Raw genomic sequence first — 20,977 nt, 5'->3', positions numbered from 1 at the left:
GGGGGCCAAAGGAGTTTTGTGTGTACACGTGGTAGGAGGGGAGGGTGGCGGCCAAGTAAACATGGGTCCCAGCATGCATACCATGGCTTAGGCCATTGATGTGGGGCTTGGGGTCAGCATCAGGGCTCTACAGAGGTCAGCCGTGTTTGTACAGATGGGCACGTTCGCGCGGCCATCAGAGGCCGTCGTGTGTTTGTGTGTGTGTGAGCGAGGGCCCCGCCCAGGCCTCACCTTTGAACATGGGGCTGATCCTCCAGACCCCCAGGCACCCCTGGCTCGCAAACTGGCCGAAGGAGAGCTCCATGAAGAAGAGAGGGATCCCGCAGAAGATGAGCATGATGAAGTATGGGAACATGAAGGCGCCTGGTAGGCAGGGAGAGGTCTGGCTCAGGAGTGGGCTTGGAGGGATCTCACCCTGGGCTTCCTGCTCAGAACCCAACAGCAAAACCTTCGTGATTGGGTAGGACCCAGGGAGGAGTGTGCCAGGCTTGAGCAGGAGCCTGGGCTGAGGCACACCACCCCCAGCCTGTCTTTGAACTTGACAGAGGCTCTCAGGAAGTCTGCTCAGAGTGGAATCCAGGCCCCAGAGCCTCCATACTTGGGTGGGATTTGATGGTTTAACCAAGCGATTTCACAAGCATAAGTTGCTGAGATCCTCAAATATCCTGAACCATTTAGGGGGGCTGCTGAACCCCAGGGAATAGAACAGGGAGCCTTGAGTGGGGGTTAGGTCCTTTCTTGCCTCTCCTCACCTCAAAGGGGGCCAACTGGCAGGGCCAGGCCCGAACAACAGACTGCCAGGGTCTGGGGTGGCCTGCCTTAGGCAAAGGGTGCCTAAGCCAGGGATGGGGGCAAAGGAGGCCAAGGCCGGAGGCCAGCCTTTATCTGGAGTGGGTCTGTGCCAGGGAGAGGCTGGCCCAGGCCCTAGTGGGTGGGCTCTACCCAAGTGGGTGGTCCCTGCCCTGTGCCCGCTGGGTACCTCCCCCGTTGCGATAGCAGAGGTATGGGAAGCGCCAGACATTGCCCAGGCCCACGGCATAGCCCACGCTCGTCAGTACAAACTCGATCTGGTTGCCCCAGTTGCCCCGTTTGAGGTTCTGGTCCCTCTTGGTGGCCTCGCTGGGCACAGCACCATTCTGTGGGGACAGGAGAGAAGCTACCATCAGCAAGGCATTTGTGCTCCATGCCTGACCCTCTGGGCCTCCCCCAGCAGGGAAACCATGGACCCTCCAACACCCCTCCCTGGGCTTCCCCTCTGCTGGCAGGAGCTTCAGGCAGGCCTGGCAAGGAGGGCAACAGAGAGTAGCAGCTGCCAGAGGGCGCCAAGCAGAGCTTCCCTCACCAGCCCCACAGCACCTAGTGCCAGGTGCACAGCCCACCTGAGGAGCTGCTGCCAGCGTCTGGGAGGCGGGACACTGAAGAGGGAGCTAGGGCCAGGAGCCCCTAAGCCCCTCCAAAACCTCCCCTTGCACCTCTGGGTAAGGACCTGGGAGCAGCTGAGCCTCATACCAAGCAGCCAAGTCAGGCTGGGCACAAAGGGGCCTGTGTCCAGACAGCCCCCCCACCCGTCGCCTACCACATCACCAGGCTGAGCACGCTGCCCCTGGGCAGGCGACAGCGGAGGAGGGGAGGCTAGACCCCTCCCCCAGCTGAAGGCTTCTTCCTGGGGGCACAGAGTGGGCAGGGCTGAGAGGAAATGGGGGAGCAGCTGAGCCGGCCCAGACCTGGGGAGGGCATTCTGGGACTCCAGGTGGGAGGGTCCGGGGAGCTAGCTACACTGCCCATGACTGAGGAGGAGCCCTGGGGAGCTGACCTGGGCCATGGCTAGGGAGTGCTGGGCCATGAGTTGGGGAAGGAGACCAGAGTTGTAGGCCTCATGCCAGACTTTGAGGACAGACTCTGCTAGGGAAATGGAAGGAGTGGCTCTGGAAAAGCGCGGCAGGGAGAAGGACCTCTGAACAGGGAGAAGCGTCACCTGCAGGGGAGGGGGCCGAAGGTCAGGAGAGGCAGATGCGGGGATTTGCCCCAGGGAAGAATGTGGGGCCTGCAGGACTGGGCTGGTGGCCTGGGCCTCACTGAGGACAGCCCCTTGTGAAACCCCAGGCCCAAAAGCTGGAACTGGCTCTGCAAGTCCCTTGGTTAAAGAAGTCCCTTAGTAAGTGCCATGCTCCTTCCACCTCCCTCCCACAGTGAGCAGGAAATTAACCAGAGCCCGAGGGCCCCAAGGGGTCTCACTAGGGAGACATGGGCTCAGTGTCACCAATAGAAACACAGAGAGACCTTAGTGCCAGAGACAGCCTCCCAGAGGTGGGCTATTCCCCTGAGAGAAAGACAGACCCGGCATCAGAGATGGAGCCCCGTAGCCTCAGAGGGATGCCAATGATGTCACACTGACCCTCCACTTGAAAGAGACATATTCAAGGACAGCAGTCACTCTGGCCAATAAGCAAGGCAGCCTGGTGCAGGTGAAATGCTATCACACCCTGATGCTTATGAACAAACACAGACAGGATGAATGGTCTTCCTGGGCTCCAAGTGCCTTGGATAGGCCAGGTGGGAATGCAGGCAAAGGAGGCACCAAGATCTGATGGGTGGGCACTGCAGCACAGACACCTTTGTGGGCAGCCACCCTGTGCACCCAATCCAGCAACGACCCTGGCGAGATGTGACCCTCACACACTCCACAGAGGGCAGGGGCACAGTGCCAGGGACCATGGGTTTCCTTCGGGGAGCACCCAGAACAAATCGGTGGCTGAACAAGCCTTCTTTCATTCATTCGTTGATTCATTCATGCAGTGGCAGATTTATTGACACCGGCTATGTGCCAGGCACTGTGTCAGGAAGCGGCACTTCAGCAGAGAGCTCCTACCCGCTCGGAGATGGAAGTCCAGTGGGTGCGCAAGCCATTAATGAAATGTACACACCTATCATCTTTAGATGCGGCTTCAGTGTGACCATAGAGGGGATCATCTCAAAATCACAAGACTATGGAAGGAGGACAAGGCGGGAAAGCAGGACTGAGGTCAAGGAAGGCCTCCCTGATGAAGAGGCTTGAAGACATGCTTAGCCCTGGGAGAGGGTGGCCCCTGGCCTGAGTGTGCCTTCTGTGACATGCCCCTACAGAATCCTGCCTGAGCACGTCACCACCTCCTGGGGCCTTCACTGGGGCAGGTGTGGCAAGATCACAGAGTCAAGGGGCCATCTTTTGGAGGCTGTGAGGCCTGCTGGGGGTGGTTTCTCTGGTCCCAAACAAATGTCAGCCAAATAGGGCTCCTATATGTTGACCCTACAATGCCAGTTTTCTTCTGTCCCAGGGTTGTTTACTGAGGGCCACAATGCCTGATTGTGCCAGCGGCACAGAGCAGCAGTTAGAGCTGTGAAAGGAACAACTGATGGTCCAGGATGGCCCCATGGGCAGGGGAAGGGCAAGGCCCTTTTCAGAGATCCAGGTTCCCAAGGCTTGAAGACCAAGGCCTGTCTCCTGTTCCCAGCAGGATGAGGGACAGATGCCCCATACCCCCCGACCAAATGGGACCACATTTGGATCCCTGAAGTCTGCTCCTTCCCTGGCATGGGAGGGTATGGGGAAGGTGGCGATGCTTCCAGCCACGTGCCACAGACAGCCACGTGCCACAGACAGCCGCCTGCCTGAGCCCTCAAGAGCCAGCCGCTGCTCCGTTAATGAGCCGTGTGCTAACCAGCTCAGCCGTGCGGGCTGTAACCCAGGGAGGCCACAGCTCCCAGGACAGGGGCTGAACTGGGGTTGGCGATGGGGCTCTGGCAGGAAGTTCCTGACAACACTAAAGGTCTGCTATGTGCAGAGGATCCTCGCAGAAGCAGCACCCACTTCTGCTTGGGCCTGGGTCCCAGCACTGTGGCGTTCGACCACAGGAACCTGGCCCAGGCTTGGCCTCTGACTTCAACTCCAGGGCTGTCTATGTTCAGGTGGCTTGGCTGGGGAGGGCTGAGCTCTCAGCGGAGGACAGAGCAAGCCTACCTTTCTCCAAGCAAACTGCAGGAAAGACCCTCCAAAAAAAATCCAGGCACTTTCTGGGTGCTCTAGCTCCCTTCCTCGTCCAGATCTTCTCTGGGGACCACCCCCTCCTGACTTCCCTCCTGAGCAGCTAAATCTTTTTCAATACTGTATGGCTTTTTTTTTTTCTCCCTTCTTGCATAATCTTTCCTATTCTAAGCTTCTAGTTTTTCTTGATCTGCTGGGTGGACGGCTGTGTCACTGATATGAACTGTCCCTGCAGTGGTCATCAGCTGAGGTGCCCATGGAAAGATCCCTTTGTGCTCACAATTTGACCCAGACTGGCTGCCCATCTGCCTGAACCAGCTCAGCCCCATGGATGGGCTCTGCTCCAGGCTTCTCCTACCCCCTACCACTGTCACCACCATCTGCGCCCCTCTGCTCACCCTCACTCACTTGCTCACATCTCAGTGGGGAATTAAACCATAGCGACATGGTTCCCTCTGGCTTGGCCCCCTCCTCTGCAGGCTCCCTAAACAGCCCCTACATGCCCTGTCACCCTTCCTGGCAGCTCTGAGAGGCCACCGCCAGGACAAAGCAGCCTCCACTTGCCACTGTCATGGGCCCAGCAGGTGGTCTCCAGGACAGGACTACCTACCTTGCCCTGTCCCCAAGCTCTCCCAGCCATGGAAGGAATGGAGGCTTTCCTTCCATGGTGGGGTGAGCTGGCACACACACACACACACACACACACACACACCCCCTTCAGATGTTCCCTTACCCTTAGAACCAGTCATCGAGACAGCAGTGTCCACTCTGGCACAAGGACTTATGATCTTGCTTGGTTTAACAGCCTCCCACCCCGTCCCTGCCTAGCTGGGAGAGCCACACTGAGCAAAGTCACTTACATAAGTCCTTTACACAGCCCTCTGCTTGGCTGATTTACTGCTCTGGCTGAGCCCCTGGAATTAAGGCTGCTCAGCTCTGAGGGCAGAACCCAGATCTCCCACTCTGCCCTGGGCTTGGCTGAGGTGGGACACTGGTGCAGGCAAGAACCCTGGTGCTCGAGGGCCCACTCCTCCAGTACAGACCTGGGCAAGTCACTTCCAGTCTTGGTATCTCAGCATCGCTGTCTATGAAAGCAGGGGACGGACTAGATAAACTCACTATCAGACAAGATCGGGTGCTTTCAGGATGGCATGGCCATAGACTAGATAACCTCACTATCAATCGATCTGCCAGATTCCCAGGCCAGACAGCCTCAGCAGCTACTCATATTCCATAGCTCTCCCTCACCTGGAAATTTGCTATTTCTGACTTTCCCCTGTACATTCCATTAGTTCCCACTAGCTTTCCAGATTACAAAAAAAAAAAAAAAAAAAAAAAAAACCTTTTTTTTTTTTTTTTAAAAGCTTAAAAAACTTTCCCAAAAAAAAAAAAAAAAAAAAAAAAACCTTTTCTTTCTGATTATAAAAGCTTAAAAAGCTATCACAAAAAAATTAGAAAATACAGAAAAAGGTAAAGAGGAAATGCAGTGGCAAAGCCCAGTCCCAGAGCGAACCAGGGCCAGTCTGAGGATGCACTCCCGCCTTCTGCTCTTGCACAGACTCAGAGCCCGGCTCTCCACCCTGGACGGTGACTCTGCTCTGGTGTGAGCCTCCCGCCTCCCACATCAGTGCCCAGTGGATATTTTTGTGAATTGTGAGCTTCCCCCTCCAGCTCTGGGTGGACACTGAGGAACCCTGGAGCTGCCCTGGCTGGGCGAGCCCCTCTGCGACCCAGCAGGCTTTGTGTTTAGGACTCTCCAGCCCCAGGGTTTGCTCATGGGATGAAGTCCCATCCAAGACAAACTTCATGGAGGAGAATGGGCAAGACCTCACATCCCAGACCGACTTTGAGCCCAATCAGATCGCTGGCAACTTTCTCTAAGCCCCACTGGGGAATGTAGACAGAACACCCATTACAGTAAATTGTGGCTGCCTCAGAAGACCCCACGACCTCCTTCCTGCCAGGTATCCCTCGGTGTTTGTTCTCTCCCATCAGTCCGGGGCCCAGGCTGGCCCACAGGTAGCACCTACCCTGCAATGACAGAATCTTCTGTCCTTCACCTACATGGCACTGAGCAGGGGCAGAGAGACCCAGCTGCAGCTCTGATCTCTGGCCTCAGTTACCTGGATACGGGAGAGTCTGGGGCTGGGGGTGGAGGGGCAGAACATGGGTAAATCTCCCCCGGGCCAAGCAGTCCCCAGTGGCCATTAGTGCCTCCTGCCTCAAGGAAAACCTCAGAGCCATCTCTGGGCACCTCTCAGGACTCCAGGTGCCTTGAGTCCAGGCCTTCATATAGCAGGTGAGAGAAGTAAGAATACACCTTGTGCTTATCCACTGCAGAGCCCTGACTGGCAGCAAGGGACCTGCCAATATGGTGGGCAGCAGACAGATGACTGGCACCCCCAGGCATGCTGGGCTCCACTCCAGGAGGCCCTGGGAAGAGTGATGGAGGATCCCGGGTGGGCCCTGGCCAGCTCCTCGCTTCCCACCCCAGACGAGCCCAGCAGGGAAGACTGGAAGCAATGGTCCTGTCCTGCGCTGTAGCGGCTGGGGGCGGCGTCTGCCCTCACCGACTGGCAGCAGGCAGGCACTCTGGGAAGTGGCTTTGGTTCTTGACCCTAGCAGTCCTGAGGTTTGAGGGCAGCCCTGCGTACTGCTCCTCCCAGACCCATCCCACATCGCCTCAGAGGACATTCCCTCTTTTGCCTTCTGAAGGTCAAGTCGGGATGTCCTACAGGGGAGAAGGATAGCTTTTGAGTCTCCTCATCCTCACTGCCATCTGCTGACATCTCCACCCGTCGCCAGCGTCCAGGGATGAGGACACACCAGCTCCCAGCCCATGCGGGCACTTGCCCTGGACCCTGGAAAATGTTCCGTGGGGTCTCTCTCTTTCCAGCTGAGACTTTTGCCCCATCCCCTTCCCCCACCCTTCACCACTGAAACCATGTACCACGTTTCCCTGCCCCCTCACCCACTCTCCCCATAGGAGTAACTGCCGTGGCACAGACAATGAGGCTGTATTGATTAGTACAATTCCTGGGCACCTCCGGCCCGTCTCCCCGGGAGCTAGGACAATGCAGCTTTGATACACAGAGCAGATTCTCAGCAGGTCCTTGGGCTGGGGGAGCCCTCACACCCCCACTCTCCTCCCCTCGCCCCCGCCACACAGCTAACTCTTCCTGCACTCCTTTGCACAGTTGCAACTTTCTGGGTCACTTTGGCTGGTGTCTGTCTCGCTTGCCGGCTGTGCCTGCCCCTCCCTGGCACGGACCACTCAGCCCCTCTCCCCACCCGCAGCCCAGCCTCTCAGCCTGCCTGGCACCAAGGAGGGGGCTCAACCTTCTGGAAGGTGACTGACCTGTTCTGGGGAAGAGGGGGCCACAGGTCCATGAGCCACGGCCATCCCGGGGCGAGCGATCGCAGCCCGCGTGTCTCCGCCGCTCATTCACACCTCTGCCAGCTCCGGGGCAACACTGACGCATCCCCTGCCTCTCCCACTGCTGGGCTGGGCAGCGTCAATTACTTTCACCTCATCTCCTCCCGAAGCTCTGCCTACCCCCTCCCCTGGCCCTGCCCCTCCGGCCAGTCCTCATGCAGCCCAGCACGGGTGCTCCGGAGCTGGAGAGTGGGGTGTGTGGGGTTTGTTCTGTTTTTCCCTTGTTCCCAGCAAGTAACTGGAACAAAACACACACACACATACACACACACACATACACACACACACACACACACACCAGAGTCAGGCAGAGTGGGTGAGAGGGTGGCTCACTGCCCCCACAGAGCTGACCAGACACTGTCTGAGCCCACAGGCTGGGCTCCTGGTAGGGTAGTTGGGTGTCTGATGAGTGATGGGGTCTGCCCTGTTGGGCCCTAGATGGTGACTGGCAGCAGGATGGAAGGCACAGTCCACAGGGAAGCACCAGAGCAGCTCAGGCTCCTCAGAGGGGTGCAGGCTGGGAGAAACCAAGCCCTAAGGCTGCTAGGGCTGTACCTGACCCCCCCGCCCCACCAGAGATAGGGACTCCCAACCTGCCAGGATGATGGGGCGTCTTCCTAGGAGAATGTGACTGACCACGCAAGAAAGCCCTGGCCTAGTGAACCACGCTGTCACCTGTCTGAACAAAGATGGTGTTAGCCAAGGGGGCAGTCATCCCAGAGTCCAGACAAAGGGGGGCTGTGGAATAAGAGCGCGTGAGGATTTGCACCGTGGTGCTCAGAAGCCGCGGTGCTAGTCTGGGAGTGTGTGCAGCGTGGGCTGGTAGGTCCAGTGGTGTTGTCACCATGACTGTGGTGGGATGCCACTCAGACCCATCCAGTCCCTTTCTCTGAGGCCACACACACTGGCCAGTCTCCTGCTGATCCCAAGATACCGCAGACCAGTGGCTCGGAAGGTGGGCATATGTGTTCCAGTGCCGGGAAAGTGTCAGGCCCTTTGGAAACTGGTCAGTCAGCAGAAGGCTTGGCTTATCGTAGGACCTCAGGAAATATCAGTCAGATGGACACGTGCATGAACTCTGGTGTAAGAAAAGCTTTCCTGTGAGTTTGGTGAGTGTGCAACCCCGTAGGGAACATAAAGAGTTTTGTCAAGCACAGGATGACATTAAAAATGAAAAAACAGGGCCGGATTCGGTGGCTCACGCCTGTAATCCCAGCACTTTGGAAGGAGGGCAGATCACAAGGTCAGGAGTTCGAGACCGACCTGACCAACATGGTGAGACTAACCCCATCTCTACTAAAAATACAAAATTAGCTGGGCGTGATGGCACATGCCTGTAATCCCAGCTACTCGGGAGGCTGAGGCGGTAGAATCGCTTGAACCCAGGAGGCGGAGGTTCCAGTGAGCCAAGATCATGCCATTGCACTCCAGCCTGGGCAACAAGAGCAAAACTCCCTCTCAAAAATAATAATAATAATAATAATAATTAATAATAATAATAAATAAAATAAAAGATAGCTGGGGCACAGTGGCTTAGGTCTGTTATCCCATTGCTTTGGGAAGCCAAGGCAGGAGGGTCACTTGAGGTCAGGAGTTCATGACCAGCCTGGACAACATAGTGAGATCCTGTCTCTACAAAAAACTGGCCAGGTGTGGTGGTGTGTACCTATAGTCCCAGCGACTCAGGAGACTGAGAAGGGAGGATTGCTTGCACCCACACGTTGGAAGCTGTAGTGAGCTATGATCACACCACTGCACTCCAAACTGGGTGACAAAGTGAGACCTTGTTTCAAAAAATTAAAAAAAAATAAATTTTAAAGTAAGATAAAAAGTCACAGGCTTTAGAGTTTGACAGACCTGGGTCAAACCCTAGCTCTGTCAGTTTCTCACCATATATAACCTTAGGCAAGTCCCTTAACATGTCGGATCTCAGTTTTTGCATCTCTAAAATGGGGATACCACCCGCCAATCATTGAACCTAGTGAGCAGTAGTAATAATGGTAACAGAAAATACATAGTAAGTGCTTGCTGTGGGCCAGGCACTGTCCTGGCTCAGCATACATGGGACACTTGCTTCAGAGACAGCCCGTCACCCTGTGGGCACTCACCTAGTATGGTACAAGTTAACTTCCCATACGTTAACTCATTGGGTCCTCCCAGCTGTCCCATGAGGTAGGTCCATTATTATCTCCATGTTGGTTTGGGGAAGATGGGGACAGGCCTTGGCTCAAGCAAGTGTCCTAAGGATGGCCTCAGATCCTACTGACTCAGCTGCTCACTCAGCCAGCCTCATGCGCCTGACACACTCCCTTGACTTCCTGCAGGCGCACACTGAGGGCCAAGGCACTGGCTGGGCCACTGGCTCCAGGAAGGTCCAGTCACCCATGATGCCCAAATGCTCACTTCCACCCAGGGTGGGCTCTGGGCTCTGGCTGCCCTGGCCTGGGCCGGGTGCCCAGAACAGGCAGCCCTGGCTGGACGGCTTTCCCTGCTCTGGCCATGGGGACAGGAGGCGGCAGCAGCCCAGCTGGGCCCTGGCCGTAATGAGACCTCATTAGTGAGATCCAGCTGCTCCAGCCCCACTTAGGAAGGCTGACTCCCCCAGCTCCCGCCTCTGACTTTTCCTAATAAGAATGGGCATGCTTCCAGAGGGGCAAGGAGGCTAGGGTCTTTGTTGTCCCCTGTGACTCTGGAGGGACGGTCCAGCTGAGCTGGGACTGAGAAGTGCCAGGGATGGGGGAGGGCTGCAGGGCGGCTGTGTGGGAGGCCGGGCTACAGGCCTCCCTGAGTAGGTGGGCTACAGAGGAAGTGGGGAGGAAGAGGGAGGGCAGGCCCCCTGACCTGAGAGGAAGCTGAAGAAGGCTGGGCCTTTTCCTCTGGATCTGGATATTGTCCATTTCACTAAGGAGCGGGTAGCTGCTAATCTAGGATAAGCGGAAGGTCATTGCTTAGGCTGTCCTGGCTAGAAGAGCACCTCCACTGTGCTAGGCCTTACCTAAGGAGAATGGCCACTGTGTACCAATCCCTGAGCCAGGATAGCATTTACTGGGTGTCAAATCTTGTACTGGAAGCACCTGCTGTGTGCGAGAACCTGCATCAGTAGAATGCCCACCGTGTGCCATGTCCGATGCTGAGATAGCACTCATTGTGTGTCAGCCCCAGGTGAGGAGCCCCTATGGTGTGCTAGGTCCTGCACTAGGGGAGTACCCCAGGTATGCTGAATTCTGTGCCAGGTAAAGACCCAATGTGTGCCCAGCTCTGAGCTGGGTGAGCGTCCACTGCNGCTAATCTAGGATAAGCGGAAGGTCATTGCTTAGGCTGTCCTGGCTAGAAGAGCACCTCCACTGTGCTAGGCCTTACCTAAGGAGAATGGCCACTGTGTACCAATCCCTGAGCCAGGATAGCATTTACTGGGTGTCAAATCTTGTACTGGAAGCACCTGCTGTGTGCGAGAACCTGCATCAGTAGAATGCCCACCGTGTGCCATGTCCGATGCTGAGATAGCACTCATTGTGTGTCAGCCCCAGGTGAGGAGCCCCTATGGTGTGCTAGGTCCTGCACTAGGGGAGTACCCCAGGTATGCTGAATTCTGTGCCAGGTAAAGACCCAATGTGTGCCCAGCTCTGAGCTGGGTGAGCGTCCACTGCGTGCCTGGCAGTGTGCTAGATGAATGCCTACAGGGTGACAGGCTGTCTTCTAAGGGAGTGTCTAATGTGTGCCAAGTCTGCACTAGCTGAGCATTTGCCACATGCTAAGACTTGGGTTAGGTGAGTGGCCAGGCAGGGACAGGCCCTCTACCAAGGGAGTGTCCAAGGTGTGCCAAACTTTGTGCTTGGTGACCTCCCAGTAAGGTACCAAGCCTGCACTAGTTGAGCACTTGCTACATGCCAACACTTGGGCTGGGTGAGTCCCCACTATGTGCCAGGTCCTATGACGGGTGCTATAGACAGGAGGTGCCCAAACCCTCAGGGCAAAACATATGAGAACAGGTCAGGGTGGGGCAGCCCCTGGCGGCCTGTGGTGCTTGCAAGGCCTCCTGGGATTTGGATGCTCTGGCACCCAGAGCCCTAATCCAAATGAGTCTGTTCCTGTTCATTGTGAGGCTTCCCCGTGGCAGAAACAATCAGCGTGCTCAGACATGAGAAGAGGTCAAGGAAGCCCGCCAAGACCCGGACTGCCCAAGACTCTGCATGAGTGGGCAGTGGCACTAGGGAGGGGACCGAGGTGGCCAGCCTGGGAAATGGTGTGACATTGGTGGGTGAAGGATTAAAACTGAGCTAGTGGGGGCTCTCTTGCCTCCTGTCCTGGGTCCCTCTCCTCCAGCCCATTGTCCTTTGAGACCTAGGTGGCCCTGCTCCACATGTGTATGAGGGCCTAGGTCTCCACGGAAGGACCACCCCACCCACCCCTAGTGCCCCAAGCATCCCAGCTGCTCCCAGGCTTGGAGGCACCCTGGCCAGCTGGGTTCTCGCACAGCCCTGTCCTAGGAGCTGCTGAGGCGTGAGGGAAGCAGCTGAGCTGGCCTGGCAGAGACCATCTGGGCTGGGAGTGAGGGAGGGACACGTGCAGTGGGCATGTGGGCCTGGGCATGTGCTGGTAAGCTGCTTGTTACCCATGGGGCACTGGCTGTAGCATCCAGCAGAAGCTCCAAGGATAACACAGGGTGTCTGCCGACACTGAAGAGACTTGGAGGGTCAGTGTCCTCACACCCAAACCTGGGTAAAGTGGGATAGAAGTGAGGATCCCATGGTAGGGGCCAGTGCCTGCTCCATGCATGCCAGGGTACAAACAGAGCAGCAGAAGCCACAGAGAACTGTGATGGTCCAAGTGCATGGTTACACACATGCCCCTTAACATCCTCTTTTGATCTACCAGGGTATCCAAAGAAGAAGCCTGTCAGAATGATGCTTCCTTAGTTACTGGCCATAGGAAGACATGGGAGACACAAACGTGCTGACTGGGCTGCCTGTGTTAGCAGAGATGGGGTTCGGCTGGGACCAGCTGCCCTGTGCACCTCAGAGGCTGTGTCTAGAGACAAGCACTGAACGGAGGTGGCTTCAGTCCCAAACTGGAACCCAAGAATAGAGTGGAATAGTCCAAGGTCATCAGCAGAGCTGAAAAGGAAGCAGGAATAGAATCTCCAAGCAACCACTGGGGGTGCCCATGGGACAGATGCTATGAGCCTCAAAGGCAGCAACAGTGGGCAAAAGCCAAAGGGCAGAGAGCGGGGAGGAGAGTGAGCCTCAGCTATCTTTAGGCACATCCTAGTGCTGGGAACAGGAGTCCCAAGGCAGCATTCCCATCCACAGACAGGCTGGCTGGGCCGACCGGGAGAGCACAGTCCGGGAAGCTCAGTTCAGGCAGGGACTCTGGGACACGGGGACCCATGCCCTCTGTGCTGCTCATATCTCTCTGCCTGCCCTCCTCCCAGTCCTTCCAAGTCACTCCAGAGAAAGAAAAGCAACCAGGGAGGACTCAGAGGTTTCATGGGGCTCAGAATCTCCAGGGTAGGAAGGGACAGGGCCACACCCCACTTCCTATCACAAGCCCATGGCAATTCCAAGACTTCTTCAGGAAAGGTGGGGCCATGTTTGGGTTCTCAGATGGGATTCACCCCTAGCAAGTGTTCAGGTTCATAAGACCTCCATCTGGGCCCATTTCTGACCACCCAGATTTCAGGAATCTCAGGAATACTTTCAGGAGCTTGGTTCATTCAGACTTACTCCAATCAGTCAATCAGTAGGGGGCTAGACAAGAGGGATGGGGCCAGGGGTTGGATGCTGGAGGTTCAGAACAGGGCCAGGTAGAAGATCCTGAGCTTGGAACAGAACCACCTGGTTCTCTCCCACAAACTGTTCTTTTAAATTTTTTAAAATTTCTTTTCTTTTTTTTTTTTTTGAGACAGAGCCCTGCTCTACTGCCCAGGCTGGAGTGCAGTGGCACGATCTCGGCTCACTGTAGCTGGGATTACAGGTGCATACCACCACATCTGGCTAATTTTTGTAGTAGAGACAAGGTTTCACCATGTTGGCCAGGTTGGTCTCAAACTCCTGACCTCAGATGATCTGCCTGCCTCAGCCTCCCAAAGTGCTGGGATTACAGGCGTGAGCCACCACGCCCAGCCCAAGTTGTTCTTTTAAACTAGGTACTTTGAGTCCCAGAAATCTTTGGTGAGAGACAGGGCTTGTTTGGGGAGGGCTCAGTAAAGACCCCAGGCCAGTGAATCTTTCATTAAATGAGAAAAGCCACACCGGAGATTGACAGGATGGGAGCTGCTGAGGGAGGGGCTGTCCATGGTCAGTCCCTGGTCCCCACCCCCGGCAGCCGTCCAGTCTAGCCTGTCCCCAGGGAAGAGCTCAAGAGAAGGAAGACAACCGTTGCCTCTGGGACAGGATTTGGCATCACTTTCCTGGTTCCTGCTTCTGGTGCTGACCTGATCCCTCCATCAGCTAGTCTTGCTCCTTCAAGAACCTCACCCAGGCCGGGCGCAGTGGCTCATGCCTGTAATCCCAGCACTTTGGGAGGCCGAGGCGTGTGGATCACCTGAGGTCAGAAGTTTGAGATCAGCCTGGCCAACATGGTGAAACACCGTCTCTACCAAAAATACAAAATCAGCTAGGCTTGGTGGCACATGCCTGTAATCCCAGCTACTCGGGAGGCTGAGGCATGAGAATCGCTTGAACCCGAGAGGGGGCAGAGGTTGCAGTGAGCCGAGATCACACCACTGCACTCTAGCCCAGGCACAGAGTGAGACTTGGTCTCAAAAAAATTACAAAAATAAAAAGAATCTCACCCACCCCCCTGTGTCTCATGGCCTCACCACTACCTCCCCTGTGCTCTAAGGTTGAGGGTAAAGAAAAGCCAGGACTTGGGGAAAGGGTGGAGAGAGATTTTCTGAGAGTCCTCAGGAGAGCACTCAAAACAAAATGTTGTTACTTTTCAGACTGAGAAGGACCCAGAGAAGTGGAGAAAAACCAGGCAGGGTCTGAGGGAGGAGCCCTTGATCAGCACAGACTGAAGCCGCCCGCACAGCCCCACGCTCCACTGTCCTTTCAGCACATGAGTGACCTTCTGTCTGCAGCACCTCTGTGACAAGGATGGGGCGCACACCTCCTGCCTTCTGGCAGATCTTCGTGGGCTCTGTGGGCTTGGAGCCTGACACTCTCTGACCTGGTAGATGAGGGGCTACCTGCCCATGCTGGGGTCGGCTGGGAACTCAGGAGCCCTGGCAGTGCTGGCCTTCTTAAGCCTTCCTGTCATGGCAAGCAGCTGGCAGGAGGTCATGGGGGCAGGGCTTGGGACTCCCCTTCCTCCCCACGGTCTGGCCTCTGTACTCACCAGCATCCCTTTGGCACCTTTTCCTACCATGGCGGCGGTGGGTTGGGGCTTTGGTGATGGGGACCACACTCACAGGCTCTGCTTCCAGCGCCTTTCACGCCACAGACCTCAAGAGCTGTGGAGAGAGCAGAGGGTGAGGTGAAGACTTGGTCATGTGGCCCACAGGGCTCTCCAGACAGGTAGTGCAGAGCCGCCCACCACCAGCTGGCCCAGGCCCCCTGCCAAGCCATGTCCACATCCTGCTCCTTTCTTTCTGGAAGACCCTCAGATGCAGCTCCTTCCCAGTGCCCCCAACCTTTCCCCTGGATCTCTTGATCTCCAGGCTTCCTGTCCCAATGGGCAAAGGTCTATTTTTGACTCTCCAGATGCCCAATCCTGTAAAAGATAAAAAATGAATACCAAACTGGGATGGAGTCCAATTCCTTCATGGTCTGTGTGAATGGCTTCACCCTTTCCCAGAGGGGAATCAGCTCCGGTCAGCACACTCTCCTCATCCTCACCCCAGCCAGGCAGCCATGATGGCCCTTCCCCATCTGGGTGGCACCCAGTGTGGGCTCCAGGGCAGCTGGGCTTGTTGTCATGTCATTCACTTGGACCGAGCTCTGGGCGGGTCACACACCCCTGTGAAGCCACGCCTCCTTGCACTCCCAGCTGTCCCCTCCACAGCAGTTCACCAGGTGAAATTCTACAAATCCTCAGCACTGCACCAGGCTAAATGTCACCTCTTCTCTGCAGCCTTTTCTGACCCACTCTCTCAAAAGAATAAAAAAGTTGCTTCCTCCTTTCTGTTTTGTGCAAATCTCTACTAGTATTCTTATTTCATATGACACTTATTTGCTTTTAAGTTCATCAACCATGAGTCAGTGAGTTCCCCGAGAGCTTGGGACTGTTTCTTTTACCCTCTGTGCCCAGCATGTTGCACAGCACTGGGCTTGCAAGAAGTGTTAGTTGAATTGAAATGGAGGGAAATAGCGAAGGCAGGACCTCTGGAATGAGGGATCCAGACCAGCCCAGGATCTTGTGGGAAGCATCTGAGGGGCAAGGTGGGGCTGGCGAGCTGTGGGGCAGCAGCCACGTGTAAGGAGCAGCCCCACGGCAATGCTGGTGCATACTGGCTTAATGTCAGATGGGATGGAAGAAAGGTTAGTTTTTGACAGGCCTCAGGAGAAATCCATCTTCAGAGAGCCTTAAAGAGTTGTCTCATTGCATTCCAGCCTGGGTGACAGAGCGAGGTTCGGTCTCAAAAAAAAAAAAAGAGTTATCTTGGCCGGACGTGGTGGCTCATGCCTGTAATCCCAGTACTTTAGGAGGCCAAGGCAGGTGGATTACCTGAGCTCAGGAGTTCGAGACCATCCTGGCCAACATGGCGAAACCTGGTCTCTACTAAAATTACAAAAATTAGCTGGGCGTGGTGGCGGGTGCCTGTAATCCCAGCTACTCGGGAGGCTGAGGCAGGAGAATCTCTGGAACCTGGGAGGCGGAGGTTGCAGTGAGCCGAGATCACACCACTACACTCCAGCCTGGGCGACAGCAAGACTCGATCTCAGAAAAAAAAAAAAAAATTGTCTCATGGGAGGAAACCCTTCCTCAGGGCCTAGACCAAGGAAGGATTACAGCTCTGCCTCTCTCTGGAGCCTTTCCTGCCTTCCCAGGGAGTCTGTTCCCAAGGCTACTCTGGGCAACTGTGCCCTACCCAAAGCCACCTGTCAAGGGCCACCTCTCACCTACAAGCCCAGGAAGTCTCTGGAAGGCTGGAGGAGAGATGAGGAGGCTGCTCTTTGCCTATGCAAATCAGCCTTTGGCTTTTTTAGGCCCTTTGCCCTGGCTGCCTGGTCTCCTGCAGAGCTTCTCTTAGGGCACGGTGGGGACAAGATGTGACCCAGGCTGGCCTGTGGCTCAACTTCTTCTCCTAAAGAAGTTCCTGCTCATGGCTTTGGTCTGCTGGGCGCAAGTAAAGAAAGACGGGGGTGTGCTCCCTCAAAAGGAGATCACACCTTGTCTTCTCTCACCCCTGTGCCTCCCTCTCCAGCTGTAAACTCTAGATTTGACTCCCTTAAAGCCACCTCTCCTCAGTCAAGGACTAATAATGACAATGATGATAGTAACAGCAGATGGCATTAGAAAGAGCCATGTCAGCTGGGTGCAGTGGCTCATGCCTGTAATCCCAGCACTTTGGGAGGCCGAGGTGGGCGGATCACCTGAGGTCAAGAGTTCGAGACCAGCCTGACCAATATGGTGAAATCCCGTCTCTACTACAAATATAAAAATTAACCAGATGTGGTGATATGTGCCTGTAGTCCCAGCTACTCGGGAGTCTGAGACAGGAGAATCGCTTGAATCCGGGAGTCAGAGATTGCAGTGAGCCGAGATCACACCATTGCTCTCCAGCCTGGGTGACAGAGTGAGACTTTGTCTTAAAAAAAAAAAAAAAAAAAAAAGCCACGTCACGGGTTGGAAATTATTCAGCCCACTGGTCAGGTAAGTGAACTGAGGACACTGTGTCTCCAAACGTAGGCTGCAGAGGGCCCTCACCCAGGTTATCCTGGAATTCCTCCTAGTTTATCATCAGAGAGACGGACTCGGAGAGGTCAAATGCTTTCCTTGTAAGTGCTCGAGTGAGGACTTGAACTAGGTTTTCAGACCTGACATCTCTGACTCTGACATCTCTGACTCTGACATCTCTGACTGCAAATGCAGTCCCTGCCCTCAGGTAGTTCGTGGACTGGAGGGAAAAGACTGCTTCATGGCGGCTTCCAGGAGAATGAGCTGGGTGTAAAGCTTTGCTGCTTCTCCTGCCTTTGACATTCCTGTTACGTGGCCCCATCCATCCATTCAGAAAACACCAACTGATTGCCCATGGCGTCCAGCCCCTTCTACGTGTGGAAGATCCACAACACCAGGCCCCACACATGCCCCTGAAGCATTTGTGGGCCACCGCTGACAGGCAGCAGTGGGTCACAGAGGCAGTCTAGCACAAAATAAAGAGCTCGGGCTCTGGGATCTGATAGGCCTGGGCTGGATTTCTGGCTCAGCTACTCACTAGGTATATGATTTCAAGTAAGTTACTCAACCTCTTTGAGCCTTAGTTTTCTCAGTCTGGAAGATGGGGCTAATAGTAATTTCCTCATAAGTTCTGAAGTTTCTGCCTAATTTTTGTCCTTACCACAAGCCCTCCACATGTTCCTCCCCTCCAATCTGTTAATCTTCCCGAAGCCCTAAATCCCTGATTCTCTCCAACAGTTTTCCACAGCCAACAGGATATGGCCTAACCTGCTTAGCAGGCATTTATGGCTGACCACAGCTAGACTCATTTATTCCATAATATTGATTGCAGGTCTGTTCTGGGCCAGAACTGTGCTAGGCACCAAGAACTCAAGGTATCTGCACTCCTGCAGCTTACAGACTAAGGGGAAAGAGTTAAACTGATGACTAAAATTTAAAGAATTACAAACTGAGACCAGGAGTGGTGGCCCACGCCTGTAATCCCAGCACTTTGGGAGGTCAAGGCAGGCGGATCACATGAGGTCAGGAGTTCGAGACCAGCCTGGCTAACATGGTGAAGGCCCATCTCTATCAAAAATACAAAATCAGCTGGGCGATGTGGTGGGCGCTTGTAATCCCAGCTACTTGGGAGGTTGAGGCAAGAGAATCACTTGAACCCAGGAGGCAGAGGTTGCAGTGAGCCGAGGTCGCGCCATTGCACTACAGCCTGGGAAAAAAGAGGGAACCTCTGTCTCAAAAAATAAAAAATAAAGAATTGCATACTGAGATAAAGGATGTAAAGAGAAAGATTGTGTTATGAGACTCTACAGTAGGGGGGCCTGGCCTTGTGTAAGACTAGCGGAGGGCTTCCCTGAGGAAGTGATGTTTAAGGGTCTAAAGGAGTAAATTAGGCAAAGTGGCAATAATGAGGAAGAGAAGAGGAACAGAGAGTCAAGCAAATGAAACAATATGTGGAAAGGCTCTGAGGCTGGAGCTCAGATAGTCAGGGGGAAATGGTCAAAGATTAAAGTGGACAGAGAGGCCTGGCCAGGGCCTTTGGGGTCTGGATTTTGGTCTTCATCTTGAGGGCAAGGGTGGCTATTGAAAGCTTTTAAGCAGAAGTTCAACTTCAAGGAGGAGCAATTGGTGGAATGTGCATCTTGAAACCATCCCCCTAGATACAGTGTGGAGAAAGGACTGGAGGGAGGCTGAAGTAGAAGAGAGGAAATCAATTAGAAATGGGCCAGGCCAGGCTGGGCGCGGTGGCTCACACCTGTAATCCCAGCACTTTGGGAGGCTGAGGCAGGCGGATCACCTGAGGTCAGGAGTTGGAGACCAGCCTGACCAACATGGAGAAACCCCGTCTCTATAAAAATACAAAATTAGCCAGACGTGGTGGCACAGGGCTGTAATCCCAGCTACTCAGGAGGCTGAGTCAGGAGAATTGCTTGAACTCCGGAGGTGGAGGTTGCAGTGAGTTGAGATGGCACCATTGCACTCTAGCCTGGGCAACAAGAGCGAAACTCCATCTAAAAAAAAAAAAAAGAAAGAAAGAAAGAGAGGAAGGAAGGAAGGAAGGAAACAAGGAAGAAAAGAAAGGAAAGGAAAGGAAAATGAAAGGAAGAAAGGGGCCAGGTCAAAAATGAGGCGGCTCAGGTTAGGAAGGTGACAATAGGGTGAGGAGAGGTGCACAGACTTCAGATAAATATAAAAGGCAACATGGGAAGACTTGGTGATGAATCGGACTGGGTAGGGGGAGGGATAAGAAGGAGTCTCTGGTTTCTGTCGGTGCAGTGGGAAGAAGCCCATCCCAGAGGACAAATGATGGTGAGGCTGCAGGTTTGGTGCGGGGACAGGAGGGCTAGGTTGGTCAAGCTGGTCTGAGCTGCGTGTGAGCCACCCAAAGGCAGATGTTGAGACATCAGTCACGGAACCCTGGCCCATCTTGACAGTCTCACTGCTGAGTATCAGGGCTGTCAGGTCAATCAGTTTTAACGGTCCATCTTGGAAAAGCCCTGGAGTCCTCACTGGGGATGGAAAGGTGACAGGCTCTTTCCCTGGCTTCAAGGACCTCACAGTTTAGTAGGTAGGTAGAGGAAGAAGCATAATTTCCATTCACTGTGATGGAGGAAGTGGAGGAGTTGTGGGAGCAGAAAACAGCCCTTAGTTCTACCTGGGAGCCCAGGTCAGCAACCTGCGGCCATCTGCCGCCACGTGAGACTACCCAGCATTTGCAGAAGGCTCCTGCTTCATGCCTTTGCCCCAGCACCCGTTCCCTCTTTTTGAGCACCCTTGTCCCGATATCCACCTGTATATATCCTACGCATCCTCAAAACCTATCCCAATGCTATTATCTTCATGAAGCCTTCCTAGGTTCTCCCCGTTGCTATCAGCCTTCCTACTGTACCCCCACACTGTGTAAGTCTCAGCACGCTTGCCACACGTAGCAACTGCGGCATGCTTCCTCGTGCCCAAGTCTGGCTCCCTACTAGATGGAGAGTCCTTCCAGGGCAGAGGTGTGCTTCTTCTGTGTCCCCAGAGCCGGGAACTGAGCGGGTACAGCCGCAGTCGCCGCATAGGCCAAGTAAAGGGGGCGTTTTCTCTGCGGTCCTTGGAAACACTTGAGCATGCTCAGTGTCGCCCATTAGTCCCTAGAACCAGTCTCCTCACCCACTACTCTCCAACCTTCTGATGCTCCCTCACTTTGGGAGTCTTTAACCTTTCCGGTTATTCTCTCCTTCCCCATTCCTCGCCCCGCAGCCTTCATTTTCCAACGGCCGCACCCCCACGCTCCTTTCAGCGGAGAAATAGACCGCGCTTTGTGCGGAAGCTGTCAGCGAGCCGGGTCCAGTCTCCTTTAAGAGTGATCCGCGAGGGGGTGTGGCTTGCCGAGAGCAGGCCCGAAAGGGGGTGCGGCTCCTTTAGGTATCTGCGGGCCCGAGGCGCGGAGGCCCTGGGCCGGCGGGCAGGGGCGCGGTCGGCCTCAGAGCAGCGGCACCGCCCGCGGCGTCCCGGTTCCTCGAAGCGGGGCGCGTCCGCTTTAATCGGGAGAGAGATGTGGGGGCACGGGCGTTACATCAGCCGCCACTTGTGGGCCTCAGCTGGCTTGGAGGCGGCGGCCCCGCCCCCGGCCCCTGCGGTGGAAAAGTACCGGGGCGCCGAGGTCCCCGCCCCACGGCCCCGCCCCCGGGCCGGCTCCG

The 20,977-nt window shown here is 55.2% G+C and overlaps 1 protein-coding gene across 6 annotated transcripts in view; it reads right to left on the bottom strand.

Moving 5' to 3' along the window:
- The window catches only part of SLC6A9 (solute carrier family 6 member 9), a 41,087-nt gene that overhangs the window by 14,014 nt on the left and 6,096 nt on the right, over positions 1-20,977 (bottom strand). For 2 of the 6 annotated variants that reach the window (XM_017881858.1, XM_017881857.1), the window contains exons 3-5: positions 14,796-14,910; positions 980-1,136; positions 232-363 (exon numbers count right to left, since the gene is read on the bottom strand). In XM_017881858.1, the coding sequence (XP_017737347.1) occupies positions 232-363; positions 980-1,136; positions 14,796-14,825 (319 nt within the window). In that variant the 5' untranslated portion in view covers positions 14,826-14,910. Of the gene's footprint in view, positions 1-231; positions 364-979; positions 1,137-7,379; positions 7,672-14,795; positions 14,911-15,194; positions 15,217-20,977 lie in introns of those variants that run through there. The other 4 variants (XM_017881859.1, XM_017881856.1, XM_017881860.1 and 1 more) reach the window with 4 other exon arrangements.

This window comes from Rhinopithecus bieti, unplaced genomic scaffold (genome assembly GCF_001698545.2).
Source record: "Rhinopithecus bieti isolate Rb0 unplaced genomic scaffold, ASM169854v2 scaffold_12155, whole genome shotgun sequence".
NCBI classification, from domain to species: domain Eukaryota; kingdom Metazoa; phylum Chordata; class Mammalia; order Primates; family Cercopithecidae; genus Rhinopithecus; species Rhinopithecus bieti.
The sequence above is the reverse complement of the archived record's forward strand: the minus strand, read 5'-3'. Positions and strand labels throughout refer to the sequence as shown.